Source organism: Scyliorhinus canicula, chromosome 19, assembly GCF_902713615.1.
Source record: "Scyliorhinus canicula chromosome 19, sScyCan1.1, whole genome shotgun sequence".
NCBI lineage: Eukaryota > Metazoa > Chordata > Chondrichthyes > Carcharhiniformes > Scyliorhinidae > Scyliorhinus > Scyliorhinus canicula.
In genome coordinates, this window is record NC_052164.1 from 83,110,615 (window position 1) to 83,127,039 (window position 16,425).

The following is a 16,425-nucleotide window of genomic DNA, read 5'->3' on the forward strand; positions in this document are numbered from 1 at the left end:
CAGACTCACATGGGGATTAGAAGTTAGAAACTTGCAACAAAGCTCAGCTTATGTCCTTTGACATTAGTCACCATGCGGCATGATTGACAAATGTACACTTAAATAAGATGATGCATTACTTGATCCCATTTTTATAGTAAGAAGTCTTACAACACCAAGTTAAAGTCCAACAGGTTTGTTTCAAATCACTAACTTTCGGAGCACAGCTGTTGGACTTCAACCTGTGTTGTAAGACTTCTTACTGTGCTCACCCCAGTCCAACGGCGGCATCTCCACATCATGGCTACTTTTAAAGAATTAACAAGCATCTGGTGAATCAAGATTTTATAGGTAGATTGAGAGCTATGTCCAACACCAGCAATTCTTGAAAGCAAAGGTGTTGTGGAAGAAATAATATTACTTTTTATTTTGTGACTGGATTTTAAAGTTGACTTTGAAATATGCTGCAAAGAAAGACACAGGATGTGGACAGCACAAGTATGTTCAAAAGTAAACAAAATAAAGTACAATAACAACATGATCGATGCAGGAAATAAATAATTATTGCATTGTAATATAATCGAGAAATGTTTTAGAGAAAAAATATATTTTGGTGAATACGACCCTGAAAACATCTGAACAATGTCAATTATCATTTCAAACTTCTAAATATTAGATATAATCCTGAAATATTCAGGATCACCACTATCTACTTGTTTTATTTAAACTGTGTATTATTTAGTCTAATTTCAATAAAGGGCTCTTTTTCCTTTTTATCTTTGTTGCTGTTTGGAAGCAATCTCGCTCATTAGTGAATCCTCTGGGCATACTTCTTGCATCTCATTATCCCTCACAAATAAGGTCATCATTGCCTCAAGTATAAACAAAAGGAACTGTAGGCACCAGAAATCTGAACTAAAAGTGGAATGTGTTGGAATGCATAACAGCTCAATCAACAATGCGAAGAAAAAAGACAAATATTTTGAATATAGACCAACAATTAGACATGCAAGGACATCCTTTCCCCAAGGAAGATTCCAAATTTGAAGCATTAGAGAACGTTGATCATAATAAGCAGATTCACATGAGGATTAGTTTGCCCAATCAAGTGCTGGCAAAGCTGCTGTGTATTTCTACCATTTTCAGTAATGCAAACAGCTTTTCTCTCTTCTTTCACATGCTATTTTCTCTTCAGATATTGCCTGCAATCGAAGTGAGACCTCCTGCTTAACTTGACATTCATATGCCATGAAGGCACTCTTGGAAAGCAAACTATTTAATGTCTGTGCAACACCAATTAATTAAAAAGGACAACAATTAATTCAAACAACGCCTGTACAAAATAATCATTCTAAGTATTAATTTACAAACTCATTCTATACTTGCAGGTTTTATTAACATGCTTACATTTGAAGAGGGGGCAATATAAGCAAATTAGGACACTTACTTTCTCATTTGTTATTCTGAGGCAATCTAGGAATAGTACTGTATCCATTCTGAGGGGTTGTCTCAAACCAAACGATCGCTACTTCTTTGGAAACAGTTTACGGGCAATTTCTCACCACTTTGGCCAGGAGCGGATTAGAATGGATTTAAAAGTTTGCTGATTGCAAAGAGAGAAATAGATTATGCATCAACTAAATATAAGGAGTGGGTGGTTTGGGTTCTTACAGAATCTCTACTCGATCTTAAAGAATTTCTAATTACATTCGCTGATCCAATCATTGCTAATTATTTTAAAACATGAACTCCAATGTTAGAAATGTAGCACTAATACTGAAAATAGTCCAGAATAGATTAGAGTGGAATTCAGAAAGCATGACAAAAACATTTGTTAACAAATTACATATTATGGATATTAATCAAAATTTTATCATAGAATCATAGAATTTACTGTGCAGAAGGAGGCCATTTGGCCCATCGGATCTGCACCTGCCCTTCGAAAGAGCACCCTACTTAAACCCACGCCTCCACCGTATTTCCCGTAACCCAGTAACCCCACCTAAACGTTTTGGATACTTAAGGCATGGCCAATCCACCTAACCTGCACATCTTTGGACTGTGGGAGGAAACCGGAGCACCCGGAGGAAACCCACGCACACGGGAAGAACGTGCAGACTACACACAAACAGTGCCCCAAGCCGGGAATCAAACCTGGGAACTTGGGCTGCAAAGCAACTGTGCTACCCACTGTTTGAATGTAGACAGTGCTCATTTCTACAAAATATCTGATAATATTGTACATAATAAACTCCACTTTTTTCATATCATTTATACATCAGGAAATTATTGACTTATAAAAACTAGCTTCAGCACAAATCTGTTACTTTGGGAAACATGACCTTGCTGACTTCTGTTCCTGTATGTGAGCAAATATCAAAGTTCAACATAAACTGGGTTAACATAAATTTAGTTAGAAAGCAAGATGTATAAGTAGATTGTGGTGAATGTAAGTGCCGCTGTGCAGCATCCAGGTATCCAAAGAAAATTAAAATTGCATAAAAACACAAGTATGTATATTCTTGAGCACAATGTCACGATCCCAGTTGATGTTATAACTGGACGGGAAGATCCCAGAATAGAACCCTTGCTCAAAAGACTGTACTTTTAAAAATATAACCAATAATTAGTTTTGACAACAAACATGAAAAAATTGGATTATGATACAAAACTCCTTTAGCTAAAATACCCCTTAGCTTAACACCCTTTAAGGGCGTCATGGTGGCACTGTGGCCAGCACTACTGCCTCACAGGGCCAGGGACCTGGGTTCAATTCCAGCCTTGGATGACTGCGTGGAGTTGCACTTTCTCCCCTTGTCTGCGTGGGTTTCCTTCGAGTGCTCTGGTTTCCTCTCACAGTCCAAATACATGCAGGTACGTAGATTGGCTGTTCTAAATTTCCCATTAGGTTGGGTAAGGTTGCAGGGATGGTGTGAGCTGCTCTTTCAGAGGGTCTCTGCAGACTTGATGGGCTGAATTCCTCTCCTGAACTGTAGGGATTCTATGATTCTATGAATTACACTCAGATTTCAGGATTTACATGGATTACAATGTACATCTTAATCTACATTAGTCCCATTAATACAAAGTCCCTTTTAAGCGCACAAGAAGACTGTGGGAAAATACACTCTCCACTCTGAATCTCAAGTTAATGTTGGTGGATGTCTCCTCAGAATCTCCCCAGATGATTGTCATGTGAGAGTTTCCAAACTCCACTCCTAAAAACACATTTAAAAATCTTCTCTCATAATTATGCTTTTGTTTAATGCTTTGCATTCCAAAATCCAGACCACATTTTCCAGATTATACTCCTGTAATGAACTCCAATTGGCTTTATTGGTTGGCCAATTGGAGTATGAGCTCCCTCAATGAGATATCATTGAGGGGGCCCATATAAGCACCTGTGTAGGCTTTGTGAGCCAGTATTAAGTTGACTGGACTGCTAGCAGCACTGTTTGGAGCTGCTCCTGTAATATCGTTATTGTAAATAAATATTGGTGTGGTGACGGAACACCTACCTCCCGTGGATTACTACAGTGGCGAAGAGGTAAACTAAGAATTTTGCGGAGACCAGCTGCCGCACTCGGAAAGTAAGCCTTGCCATTTTAAAAATGCCGTTTTTTGGGAGGTTAGAGGCATTCGACCCGGCTATTGAGGACTGGTCCCAGTATGTGGAGAGAATGTGTTACTTCTTCCGGGCAAATGATATACTGACGGATGAAAGGAGACGGCTTATCCTGCTGTCGGCATGCGGACCCTCAGCTTTCACCATTATACATAGTCTGACTTATCCCGATGCGCTGGACATGAAAACTTTCCAAGAAGTAACGGAATTGGTGAAAGAGCACTACGACCCAAAACCACCCCGCATTTTGCATAGGTGCAGATTCTACACAGCGAAGCGGGTTCAACCTATAGTCTATTTTTTGTCATATACTCTCCATATACATTTGTGATTTAAAGTGTGGAAACATTACTTATTTGGATTAATGAATTTGATGAATTTTAGTCTGCAGCAAAACGTTAAATTAAAAATTACTTGAAAACTGAAAATGCAATTTTACATGGTCACCCTGTCTGTGCCAAACGTTTGAAGATGCAAAAACAAAGTAGTGGCTCTCCCTAATCTGCCCACCTTTTATGTTAATTCTTTCAAGTAATGGCAAGCGATAATAGGTGCCACTTCAGTACTTCATCGACATTGGGCACTAAATATTAATTTAATGAGTTAATTTTCTTTAATTTTTATGTTACAACAACAGAAATGTATTTTTATACAGTGCCTTTAATGCAATAGAACACCCAAGACACTTCACAGCAGTGAAGTATGACAATGGGCCTCAAAGGGAGATATTAAGTCATATGACCAAAACTTACTCAGAGGTAGCTTTTAAGAAGTGTTTTGAAGGAGAAAAGTTAGAATCCTTACAGGGAAGAAAGAGGCCATTTGGTCCATCGAATCTGCAGCGACCTTCTAAAAGAACTCTCTACTTAGGCCTATCCCGCACATTCATCATGGCTAATCCACCTTATCTACACATCTTTGGACACTAGGAAGCAATTTATCATGGCCAATCCACCTAACCTACACATCTTTTGGACTGTGGGAGGAAACTGGAATACCCAAAGGAAACCCATGCAGACACAGGAAGAATGTACAAACTCCACACAGTCAGTAACCCAAGGCCGTAGTTGAACCCGGGTCCCTGGTGCTGTGAGACAGCAGTGCTAACCACTGTGCCACCGTGTTGCCTTGTTGTTGGGAGGCTTTTCCAGAGTATGGGGTTTTGGCAACTGAAGGCATGGCTATCCGTGGTGGAGCAATTAAGATTGCAGATGCACAGAGGTCAGAAGGACACAGATATCTCAGAGGGTTCTACGACTGGAGACGATTGTAGAGATAGAGAGGGTGAGATTGTGGGAGATTTGAAAACCAACGTGAGGATTTTAAAAACGAGATGTTGTTGAAGGTGTTGCTAATGTAAGTCGGTAAGTTCAGGAGTGGTGGTGGAATGGGATTTGCTGCAAATTAAGACATAGGTAGCTGAGTTTTTGATAACCTCAAGTTTACAAAGGATAGAATTTGGCAGATCAGCCAGGAGTATGTTAGAATTTTTAAGTCCGGGGCAGCATGGTGGCGCATGAGGTAGCACTGCTGCCTCACGGCTTAGGACCAGAGTTCGATCCTGGCCCTGTGTCACTGTCCATGTAGAGTTTGCACATTCTCCCTGTGTCTGTGTGGATCTCACCCCTACAACCCCAAGATGTGCAGGGTGGGTGTATTGGCTGCGTTAAATTGCCCCTTAGTTAAATTTTTTTTAAAAAAAGGAATTGTTAAATCTAGAGGTAACCAAGGCATGAATGAGGGTTTCGGCAACAGAGGAGCTGAGCTGGGGCAATGTTACGGAGGAGGAAATAGATGGTCTCAGTGATGGCATGGATATTATACAGTTTAATACAGTACTTTATTAACGGCGCTTATACTTTATGAAATTGATAACACCTGTCAATCATAGTTGGTATAAAACTGGCAGCAAACGCTTCACGTCCCTCCTTCAAGGGGCACAACCGTGCAGCAAATTTAAGAATAACGTTAGAAACAAAAATCGAAATCTGTTCTGGCCTTTGATGAAGCGGGTCCACCTCTCCCTGCACTTACCTGGCCTGTGGGGAAGGCGGGCAGCATCCATCCATCCTCCTCTGGTGCTCCGTTGCCATGGTGCCCTGTTGCCCTGGCGCGGTCGCTCAGGGTTACTGCATCCTGGTGACCAAGCTGCGGTCTCCGCGCAGGCGCGCTCTCCGCCCCCGAGCAGCGGCATTCAAGATGGCGGGAGTGCACTGGGCGTCGATGCTTCTTGGAGTTGTCCTCCTCCTGGCGGAGAGTAAGTACCAGGCACCGGGGCGAACAACGCTCCGTATCCTCAGATCTTGAATTCCCACCCGCATCTTTTACAGGATTTGTACTTTGAAAGTTTTTTTAAATCATCGTGTGTGTTAGATTTTAAGTCATCTCACGGTCCTGGCGACCGAGCTGCACATTTCTCCGTTCCGTTAGTTTTGCCCCTCAACAGGTTTTCCTTTAAAATCTCGGCTGAAAATACCTCAAACTCTTTGACTGAGATGCTTCTCCAAGAAAATCTTCCTTCTGGGCGAACCTGGACCAAGAAGCAGTTTCCTAACGTTTTAAAAATCCTACTGAGGGTGTGGGGGAAATGAGAATGAAGTGTTGAAAGTTGAGCGTGTGCATGTCTCATTTCGCCACTTTTAAAACATTTTATTTGTTTTTCACATAGTTATAATTGTTTCAAATTCAATGGACGGATTTTTTTTGGGAGTAAGCACCATCTGGATGTCTTCCAGTACAAATGTTGCAAGATGCCTGCTTCAAGGAAGGCATTCTAAATAAGTTAACTTGTTTCCCCCTGAGTGGGTCATTAACTATTTGTGTTTTCTAAGTATGGATACTGTTGTTGACTTTTGCTCTGGGTTTTAATTCCTGACTTGGATGTGATCAGCCCTCACAAAATGTGCTCTTTGCAGCCTCAAACAAAATGCATGCCAAATTATTCACTAACTCCTTTTTCCCACCCACCAAAAAACCCCTTTCTGAACATTTTAGTAACACTATTAAGTTGCCATTAGATTTCACTGGTGAAATATGTATTGTAATTTTATCACAGCGTTTAATTGTTTCACCACTCATTCTGGATTGTTTTGGGACATTGGCCAAAATCACATTCCTTCTAACAACTGGCTGAAGTAAGATGGAAACCGAGCATCTACGGAGTGAGAAAATGGAGAATGTTCCTGATGAAAGGTTACCTACCCAAAGAGTTATCTGTTTCTCGCTCCACATGATGCTGTCTGACTTGCTGAACTTGTCTGATGTCCTGCAACCTGCAGCATTTTGTATTGGTTGCAATAAGATCTTGTGCAAAACCTTTGTTATGGATAAAGATATGTCCGTCGATCTAAATTTCCCCATGAGTGAATAAGCCACTCAAATATACTGCAATATGAAAGTTTTATGCAGTAACAAATCTAATAAAATGCACCTCAATCATAATGTAAATGTAAGGAGGTAAACTTAAGAGGGAAAAAAAGGCTAAACTTCACTTGTAAAAAGGTGTTTGCAGTACAGAGTGGAGCATTATGTGGTGTTTGGAGTTTATAGTACAATTCTAAAATCAACCTTTTAAGTATGCTGAGGGATTTCTATGGTTGTGATAATCAATTGCATTGTCTAATGTTGTTTCTAGGAGTAGTTACTGGCATTTTACAGTAATTTTCTAGTAACATTAAAGGTGTAATTACTGGTCCAAATTTTGGGCAATGTTTCTGTTGCTCGACCCCTGTCTCGCTGGTATAGCAGCCTTGTTTAGGAGAGAACCATACAAGGATCTGGGTGCTGATACAGACATAGACCTTTTGCAACCATTTCTCAAATGAAAAGAATCCCTATTACCTAAATACTTAAATTGGGCTTGGGTAGTTACACAAGATGCATATAAAAGTGCATCTGTTATATTGTAAACAAAATGTTACACTGCACTTGATTTATACCGAATATTAAATACATGGTATGAGACTACACTCTGCAGCAAATTAGAATATTGAGTATTGTTTAATTCTTCATATTATTAAATATATCTGTTTTATATTAACTGGTAACCTGTTATAATAACTGCCTTTGCCCCTCTCATTCACTCCTATGTTCTCCTCTGCATTATTTGCTCTGCTTGAGTATACTGTAGTACGCCAGGGAGGTGGTGGCATAGTTGTCTTGTTGCTGGACTACTAATCCAGTGACGCAAGATAATAATCTGGGGAACCGGGTTTGAATCCCACTACGTCAGGTGATGGAATTTAAACTTAATAAAATATCTGAACCTGACATTATCATACACCTTTTCTGTTTTTTAAACTACCCAGGAAGCTCTAGATTTTAATACTCTTTCTTTCCCCACTGATGGTCGCAATGTGTTTAATTGGTCTTTACTCAATTGAATGAAGTTCTGATATTTTCTTCAGGACTTTGAGTTTTCAACATTGTTAGGAAAACAAAGGTAGTTTTAAGGGAATTAAATTTTTGTTGGTAACCAATAGGAATGAAGTATGATTTACAGTGTGTTTAATTTAAAGTGTTTTTTTTTTTTGCCTGGAAGGGTAAAACCAATAGTTGGGATGCTTGTGTATATATGGAGGTTGGCTAAGTTCCAACTGTAGTTCTGTTGTGCTGAGGGCTGTGGCATGAAGAACAAATAAACCAGCAATGCTTGTTTAGCAACTGGGGCCTTGTAAGGTAGAGAAGCTTTTAAGTTTTAGTTTAGCTAATTTGATTGCAATTGAAAATGGTCAGCGAGAGAAGGCAGCTCTCGCAGATCTGCTAGAAGCAGTTGGTTTTGGATGCTTAAGACTGAGCATCTATCTCAGCCCTATTAAAAGAACAGTCAGACTATGGAGATGCTAGAATTCTAAAGTACAGCTAGTTAAGGAAACTAGAGAAGTGAAGAGAAGCGTCCAAGAGGTCTGGAGTTGTGAGCGGAGATCAAGATATGGTTCAGAAGAATTCAAGGAAGAGTAAACCAAAGTATTCGGAGTTGAAGGGGTAATTGCGGTACCCAGAGAGAGGGGGGGGGGGGAATCCACAGGCACTAACTTAGGTTCAGAGTGGAGTGTGCGTATTTGACCACAGCCAATCCAATCAGTGTGCCTATAAGGGACTTTGTGTCCACAGGCACTAACTTGGGGTCAGAGCAGAGTGTGCGTATTTGATCACAGCCAATCTGTGGGCCTAAAAGGGACTTTGTGTTAATGAGACCATTATAGCATAAGTTATGCTTTGTCATCTGTGTTAACCTTAAAATCCGTGTGTAGTTGTGAAGCTAAGGAAAGGGGGGGGGGGGGAGGGAAAGGGGGGGGCGGAGTAAAGGAGTGTTGTGTTATAATCTAATTTTCCCATGTTTAATTTGTTTTTTCTTTATGAAACTAATTAGTAGTCCTGTGACTGTTCCTCCGTATCTTATTTTTAAAAAGTTAGTCTTTGAGCGAGGGTTCCATTCTGGGATATTCCAGTCCAGTTCTTAGATCAGCTTGGATTGTAACAATCTACTGTATATCTAAATATGACTTCCTCCTTCAAATCTCCATTTGTAATTTTAATGTTTATCTAAAGTTACTACTACTTTTCACCAAGGGTAAACAGCAATATAAAAGTGGTTTTCGGGTGTTGATTTTAATTATCTATGCTCTTGAGTAGTAGCACTAGATGAGTGATGTTTCTCTATTCTTCTCGGTGTGTTCATGTTCAAAAATGAATGGAGTATGACAGAACAATGTGAATTAGTGGTTTATGGCTGGGGCATGGCCGGCAATTTCTATCTTTAGGCTTTGCCCTGCTTTGCGGAGTTATTTACTTATTATGTGGTTGGTAATACAAAGCTATGCATGCCTAATCAAGTTGGCATTGTACCATGCGAACAGGCCCTTTTTTGGATTCCTCACAACAGCCTTGGGTAGAAGGAAAATTTCATCATAGTTGTAGAAAACCAATCTTGCATGTCTTGAGTGATTGTAATGTATAAGCAAGGGCTGGGGTTGCAGTGCATTATTAGCTCAGTCTCCTACTGCCTCCATAGTGAAGCCAGGAGCAACATATCTCACCAGAAATGTGTCACATTTGAAATTTATCTACTAGTTGATGGTGGTTCGTACAGGTGAAATGAAAAGATGCTGGGCAGTGAGGTCACCCTCCGGGAGAAAGACAGTCCTGCAGCCAATAGTGTCTGGCTTGTGAGCCCATGTTATCAAATGCCCCGAAAGTTGCAGCAATGGTGCGTTTAGTTATTCTTATTTGTGTAAAATACTAATTCTAGTCTTTCACCCTGGTAAGATATTTTTCAAATAAGCTGCGCAGTGAATATTGTATAAATGTTCATTATATCAGAATCCATGCTTGGTAAAATTTAGATTTGATCATTTGTGCATGATCATTTAAGCACTTGTTGCTTCACAGCGCCCCAGGGTCCCCGGTTCAATTACCGGCTTGGGTCACTGTGCGGAGCCTGCATGTTCTCCCTGTGTCTGTGTGGGTTTCCTCCGCGTGCTCCGGTTTCCTCCCACAAGTCCCGAAAGACGTGCTGTTAGGTGAATTGGACGCGCTGAATTCTCCCTCAGTGTAACGAACAGGCGCCAGAGTGTGATGACGAAGGGATTTTCACAGTAACTTCATTGCAGTGTTAATGTAAGCCTACTTGTGACAATAATAATAAAAATTATTAGAACAAAAAGCATAGAATAAGAAATGGAACATTCCAGAATCTGTTTTGCAGCATGTAATTGAATATCACTTCAGGCCAAAGCATGTTACCTGTATTATTTATTTTGTGTTTCTGTAGCAAAGAAAAAAAATACCCATGCTCCAAATGGTCTTTATTTTTGCATGAATTGCAATACTCAGATGTGTTCATTTGAGACTGTTCGTGCATTTACACCCGAGGGAACATGGTGCCAAAATTTGAACGCTTTATATTTTGACAAGGTGACATGGAGGGGAGGTGAACCTAGAAGGAAAAAAGTTAACTATTTGCTGTTTTGATTTAATCATTCTATACATAGACCTCATTGTGACTAAAAAAAAAAAAAAAAAATTATTTCTTTTCAGTGCAGGATGGAGGGAAATTGTGCACCGCTTCAATATTTTACTGAGGCTGGTTATATAGCTGCTTGTGAGTTTGTTTTGAATAAGTAGTCTTTGTTCATAGTACAACACTGCGATCATGCTGCTAACCCCTCAACAGGCCAGGTTTTGTTTTGATCAATAACGGCTTGTACAAAAGCAAGAAACAGAACTAGATGTGTACACCTTCCACCTACCTTCCAACTTGGATGCTAAAAATTAATTGTGTGAGGGAACCAAACACACTACTTCATTTCATTATATAGATTCCTAGAAAATATGGCTAATTTGTTTTGGATGTTAATACATCTTGAGGTGCTAAAATGGTTTTCTCGTTGTAGTATTATTAGGTAGGTTTACACTAGTCATTCATTATGTTTGACTTTTATCCTATCCAATTTTAGCACCAGCTCATTCTAAGGTATTGACTAACCAGCTTACTTAACCTTTTTATTTCTGTGAAAGATAAGCAAGGACCTTTCCAGAGAGGGGACTGATTTGTCTTTTTCAAAACTGACCTTTAGTGAAGGGAGGGAATAGGTGTTTGTCGGGGGAGGAATCAAGTTTCAAGAGGAGCTCTGTTTAAGATCATAAACTATAGGGCTTTACTCATCATGGTACAGGCTAATGATGGAGCTGTCAAAATTAAATTTGGTTCATTCTGCTAAGAAGACATGGATAAGAGTCAACTGTCATTGTTATTTCACTGAGAGCTTTGTCACTCAATTGAAATTTATAGTATAATCATCAACAAAAAGTTGGATGTTGTTGGATGATCGCTTCATGTTGTCATTAATGAGGAATGAAGCAAGAGAAATTATGGAGGCCCCGAAAATTCTAATATTGAGGAAACGTGCAGATTTGTTTAATCATGATGTGGAGATGCCGGCGTTGGACTGGGGTGAGCACAGTAAGAAGTCTTACAACACCAGGTTAAAGTCCAACAGGTTTGTTTCAAACACGAGCTTTCGGAGCACGGCTCCTTCTTCAGGTGAATGGAAAGGCTTGTTCCAGAAATGTTTATATAGACACAGTCAGAGATGCCCCGGAATGCGAGCACCTGCAGGCAATCAAATCATCAAAGATGCAGAGAGAGAGGTAACTCCAGGTTAAAGAGGTGTGAATTGTCCCAAGCCAGTTCAGTCGGTAGGCCTCTGCAAGTCCAGGCTTGTTGGTGGGGGCCGAATGTAATGCGACATGAATCCCAGATCCCGGTTGAGTCCGCATTCATGCGTGCGGAACTTAGCTATAAGTTTTTGCTCAGCAATTTTGCGTTGTCGCGTCTCCTGAAGGCCTCCTTGTAGAATGCTGACCCGGAGATCAGAGGCTGAATGTCCTTGACTGCTGAAGTGTTCCCCAACTGGAAGGGAACAGTCCTGCCTGTTGATAGTCGCACGATGCCCGTTTATTCGTTGTCGCAGTGTCTGCATGGTCTCGCCAATGTACCACGCTTCGGGACATCCTTTCCTGCAGCGTATGAGGTAGACTACATTGGTCGAGTCGCACGAGTATGCGCCGCGTACCTGGTGGGTGGTGTTTCCACGTGTAATGGTGGTGTCCATGTCGATGATCTGGCATGTCTTGCAGAGATTACCCTGGCAGGGTTTTGTGGTGTTGTGGTTGCTGTTCTGAAGGCTGGGTAATTTGCTGCAAACAATGGTTTGTTTGAGGTTGCGCGGTTGTTTGAAGGCCAGTAGTGGGGGTGTGGGGATGACCTTGGCAAGATGTCCATCCTCGCTGATGATGTGTTGGAGGCTGCGAAGAAGATGTCGTAGTTGGCAGCCTCCAACACATCATCAGCGAGGATGGACATCTTGCCAAGGTCATCCCCACACCCCCACTACTGGCCTTCAAACAACCGCGCAACCTCAAACAAACCATTGTTTGCAGCAAATTACCCAGCCTTCAGAACAGCAACCACAACACCACAAAACCCTGCCAGGGTAATCTCTGCAAGACATGCCAGATCATCGACATGGACACCACCATTACACGTGGAAACACCACCCACCAGGTACGCGGCGCATACTCGTGCGACTCGACCAATGTAGTCTACCTCATACGCTGCAGGAAAGGATGTCCCGAAGCGTGGTACATTGGCGAGACCATGCAGACACTGCGACAACGAATAAACGGGCATCGTGCGACTATCAACAGGCAGGACTGTTCCCTTCCAGTTGGGGAACACTTCAGCAGTCAAGGACATTCAGCCTCTGATCTCCGGGTCAGCATTCTACAAGGAGGCCTTCAGGAGACGCGACAACGCAAAATTGCTGAGCAAAAACTTATAGCTAAGTTCCGCACGCATGAATGCGGACTCAACCGGGATCTGGGATTCATGTCGCATTACATTCGGCCCCCACCAACAAGCCTGGACTTGCAGAGGCCTACCGACTGAACTGGCTTGGGACAATTCACACCTCTTTAACCTGGAGTTACCTCTCTCTCTGCATCTTTGATGATTTGATTGCCTGCAGGTGCTCGCATTCCGGGGCATCTCTGACTGTGTCTATATAAACATTTCTGGAACAAGCCTTTCCATTCACCTGAAGAAGGAGCCGTGCTCCGAAAGCTCGTGTTTGAAACAAACCTGTTGGACTTTAACCTGGTGTTGTAAGACTTCTTACCTTGTTTAATCATGAAAGAGATCCTGAAAAACGCAAACTTAAATACTAGGTACTTTTAGAACACATTGTCCACAGAGCATATTTGTTTTCATCTTTCAACAATAGCCAACTAACACAAGTAGTCAGAACTTGCGCAGTTACAAGAACATTAACTTGTTTATATAGCTTAATATCAGGTCCTGAGAAGGTAATGAGTGGGATTACAACTGGGACACCCTGCAGAAGACTGATGATATATAAAAATGTAATTTCCAGTAGGTCTTTTAGTGGCCACAGAGGAGTCCAAATGAGAGGTGTAAAGAAAACTGATTTAACACAAAGTAAACTGTTTGCATTGTACACTTTAGGCCCAGCCGGGACTACACATACTCTGCTCTCATCTGGGCAAGCTTTTAGAATCCATTTACTCTGCTGATGGGCCCCCTCCCCTCTATGGGGAAGCTCATATTTAAGGCTCACATGGAGGTTAAATGGCCCATTCCTGTAGGTCTCATGTGGGTTATCATAGGTGCAAAACTGAGAAGGTTTTAATTGAGTATCCATGTCTGAAGGCCTGGTACCAAACATCTGCCCTGCTGTAGATGCACTCAGAAGCCTCCACTGGCAGCGGTCAGCAAAACGGCTGCTCTGCGAAATGCTGGTTTTTAATAAAGTTTTAGTTTCGTTAACTTTAAAGAAATTTGGGGTATGGCATTACTTCAGTTTGTGTTTCTGCTGCCTGCTATCATCTTCCAGTGGGATGTGCTTCAAACAGTGCCAGTACTTCTTGTAAGGTAATGGGTAAGCAACGGTGATATAATTGTCCAACTGAAAAGAGATTTCCCTCTGTAGGGAATTTTCTTGCCTATGCTAACATGAAATACAATTTTAGCAAGTATTAAAAAAAAAAAGCCTGCAAGTATGAATAAAAGCCTGCAACTTTTCAAAGCCTGGAAATTGTATGACCTTTTTGTGTTGCCATGACAAGTAAGTCTTTTGGTTCCATTCCAAAGATGGTCATATTGTATTTTCTATTTGGCAATTGGAATAAATTGTGAGCTGGGTTGCACTTAATAAACTATATCACTTACTCTTCAGCTATGCACACAAATTAGATACTTTGCAAATTTGTACTTTGCTTCCAAAGCAAGACTGCAAGCCAATAGTGTAACAAAACAAGTCCCAGTGCAGTCAGTGTTTCCTTGACCTTAATCACAATGCTGAAGTTGTAGTTTCACATTTTCCTGGTTTGCATATCTTGCCTAACTTGTAAACGCTTGACCTGACAGATGAGAATTTATTATTTGACCACTGGTAATCAATTTAACTCAAAATGATAATAAATTTTATTCCGTTTGAAATGTGAACTGGGAAAAATAATGTAAGTTGCACAGTTCTGAATGTTGGTAAATGTGATTTATCAACCCTTTATAGATTTTCAGATATACTTTTTAAAATAACTCAGTTAACTTCAGTAAACTTTAACTTTGACGTACAAATTTAATAATTTTTATAGCTATTAAAGCAATTAAGGGAAAATAAAATTAGTTCAAAACAAAAACTGCTCAAATTGTAATGTATATTTATTGAGAATGGAAATGACTTGTCAACTTGATTAAATGTCTTGGGACATTGCTGTTCAGTTGGAGAGCTGACGCTGACACGATGGGCCTAACGGCCTCCTGCACCGTAACAATTCTGTGACGTGTAAGAAGTAGTCTGTTGTAGATTACAATATAGCATGTTTCTAACCAAAAAGTTTAAAAATGAATCCGTGGGATTTAATGGCATGAATCATGTTTAATTCTTAAAGAAAAGCAGGATATTGATACTGTTTAGAGTACAGAATATATATGAGATAAACATTGTCTGTTGAGGACTTCTGGTGACGGAGATTTGCTTGTTATATTACTCTTACTCTTTGCTTTATATATCCAGAATGGTCTGATGATGTGATTCTCAAGAAACCACCAATCTTCAACTTAAAGCAAAATAGATTTAATGAAAAACAAATTGATTAATATTGAGTTTACACACTCCAGAACTAAACTAAAACTAGTAATAAAGTGTCAACTATTTTAAACTACACGTGCTAACAATGCTGTGATCTTTCTCTCGAACACTCTGCTGTCTAGTCACTCCTGGTTCAAAGAGACCCAAGATCCTTTGAGTTCTCATGTTTTATACAGGAATCTAGTGTTATCATCTAGTGGTTGTGTTACACTAAGATGTAGTCATTAACCCTTTATATGTCTGTATGTACTATATTGAAGGAAAAATGTATAACAATAATGTATAACAAAACGGAGTAATGATCATACAATGTAGTGTAAATATTTACAAGTTAAGTCTATTTGGTTTTTTCCATCTTCTCGTTGATTTTCTGAGTTGACGAGGAGGTGATGATGCTTTTTCAGTTTTATGCATGTCAGCATAACTTTTGAGAGTTTGTCAAAGTGTCCTGAAATATTGTTTCATCTAGTTGTAAGTCGGGAAAAATTTGTGTGGCCTAATTTTTTGTAGTGCTCGTCGATTTCTACGAAGAATGTTTCCTTCAGCAGTTTTAACGAAGTACAAATGTGGTGATACTTTTCTTATCATTCTGGCAGGAACAGACCAACCTCATCAGGTGCCTTAATTCTGACATGGTCATCTGGAGTTAATGAGTTGCATGCACGTCGTAGTATGTTTGCTGACGAGTACATTGCTATTCCATTTTCCTTAACACTGGCAGATTATCTGGATTTTGCAGTTGTATGGATGATAATGTCGTTCTCAGATCGTGGTTCATCAACAGCTGTGCCGGTGAAAGTCCAATTGCTTGAGGAGTAGCTCAGTAGAAACGCAAGAGAGATGTCTGACGCAGAATCCAAAGCTTTATTGATGAGTTGCTTTATTATGTGTACACCTTTTTCAACTTTACCGTTGGACTGTTGGGAATGTGGACTTCATGTCACATGTTTGAAGGGGCTGGTTTAGCACACTGGGCTAAATCGCTGGCTTTGAAAGCAGACCAAGGCAGGCCAGCAGCACGGTTCAATTCCCGTTCTAGCCTCCCTGAACAGGTGCCGGAATGTGGCAACTAGGGGCTTTTCACAGTAACTTCATTTGAAGCCTACTTGTGACAATAAGCGAATTTCATTTCATTTCATTGTATTGTTT

The 16,425-nt window shown here is 40.5% G+C and overlaps 1 protein-coding gene across 1 annotated transcript in view; it reads left to right on the forward strand.

Annotated features, from left to right (window-relative positions):
* Positions 1–5,775: 5,775 nt before the first annotated feature.
* The window catches only part of jam3b (junctional adhesion molecule 3b), a 79,591-nt gene continuing 68,941 nt past the window's right edge, over positions 5,776–16,425 (forward strand). Inside the window, exon 1 of the mRNA XM_038778975.1 lies at positions 5,776–5,861. Within this exon, the coding sequence (XP_038634903.1) occupies positions 5,804–5,861 (58 nt within the window). The 5' untranslated portion in view covers positions 5,776–5,803. The remainder of the gene's footprint in view (positions 5,862–16,425) is intronic.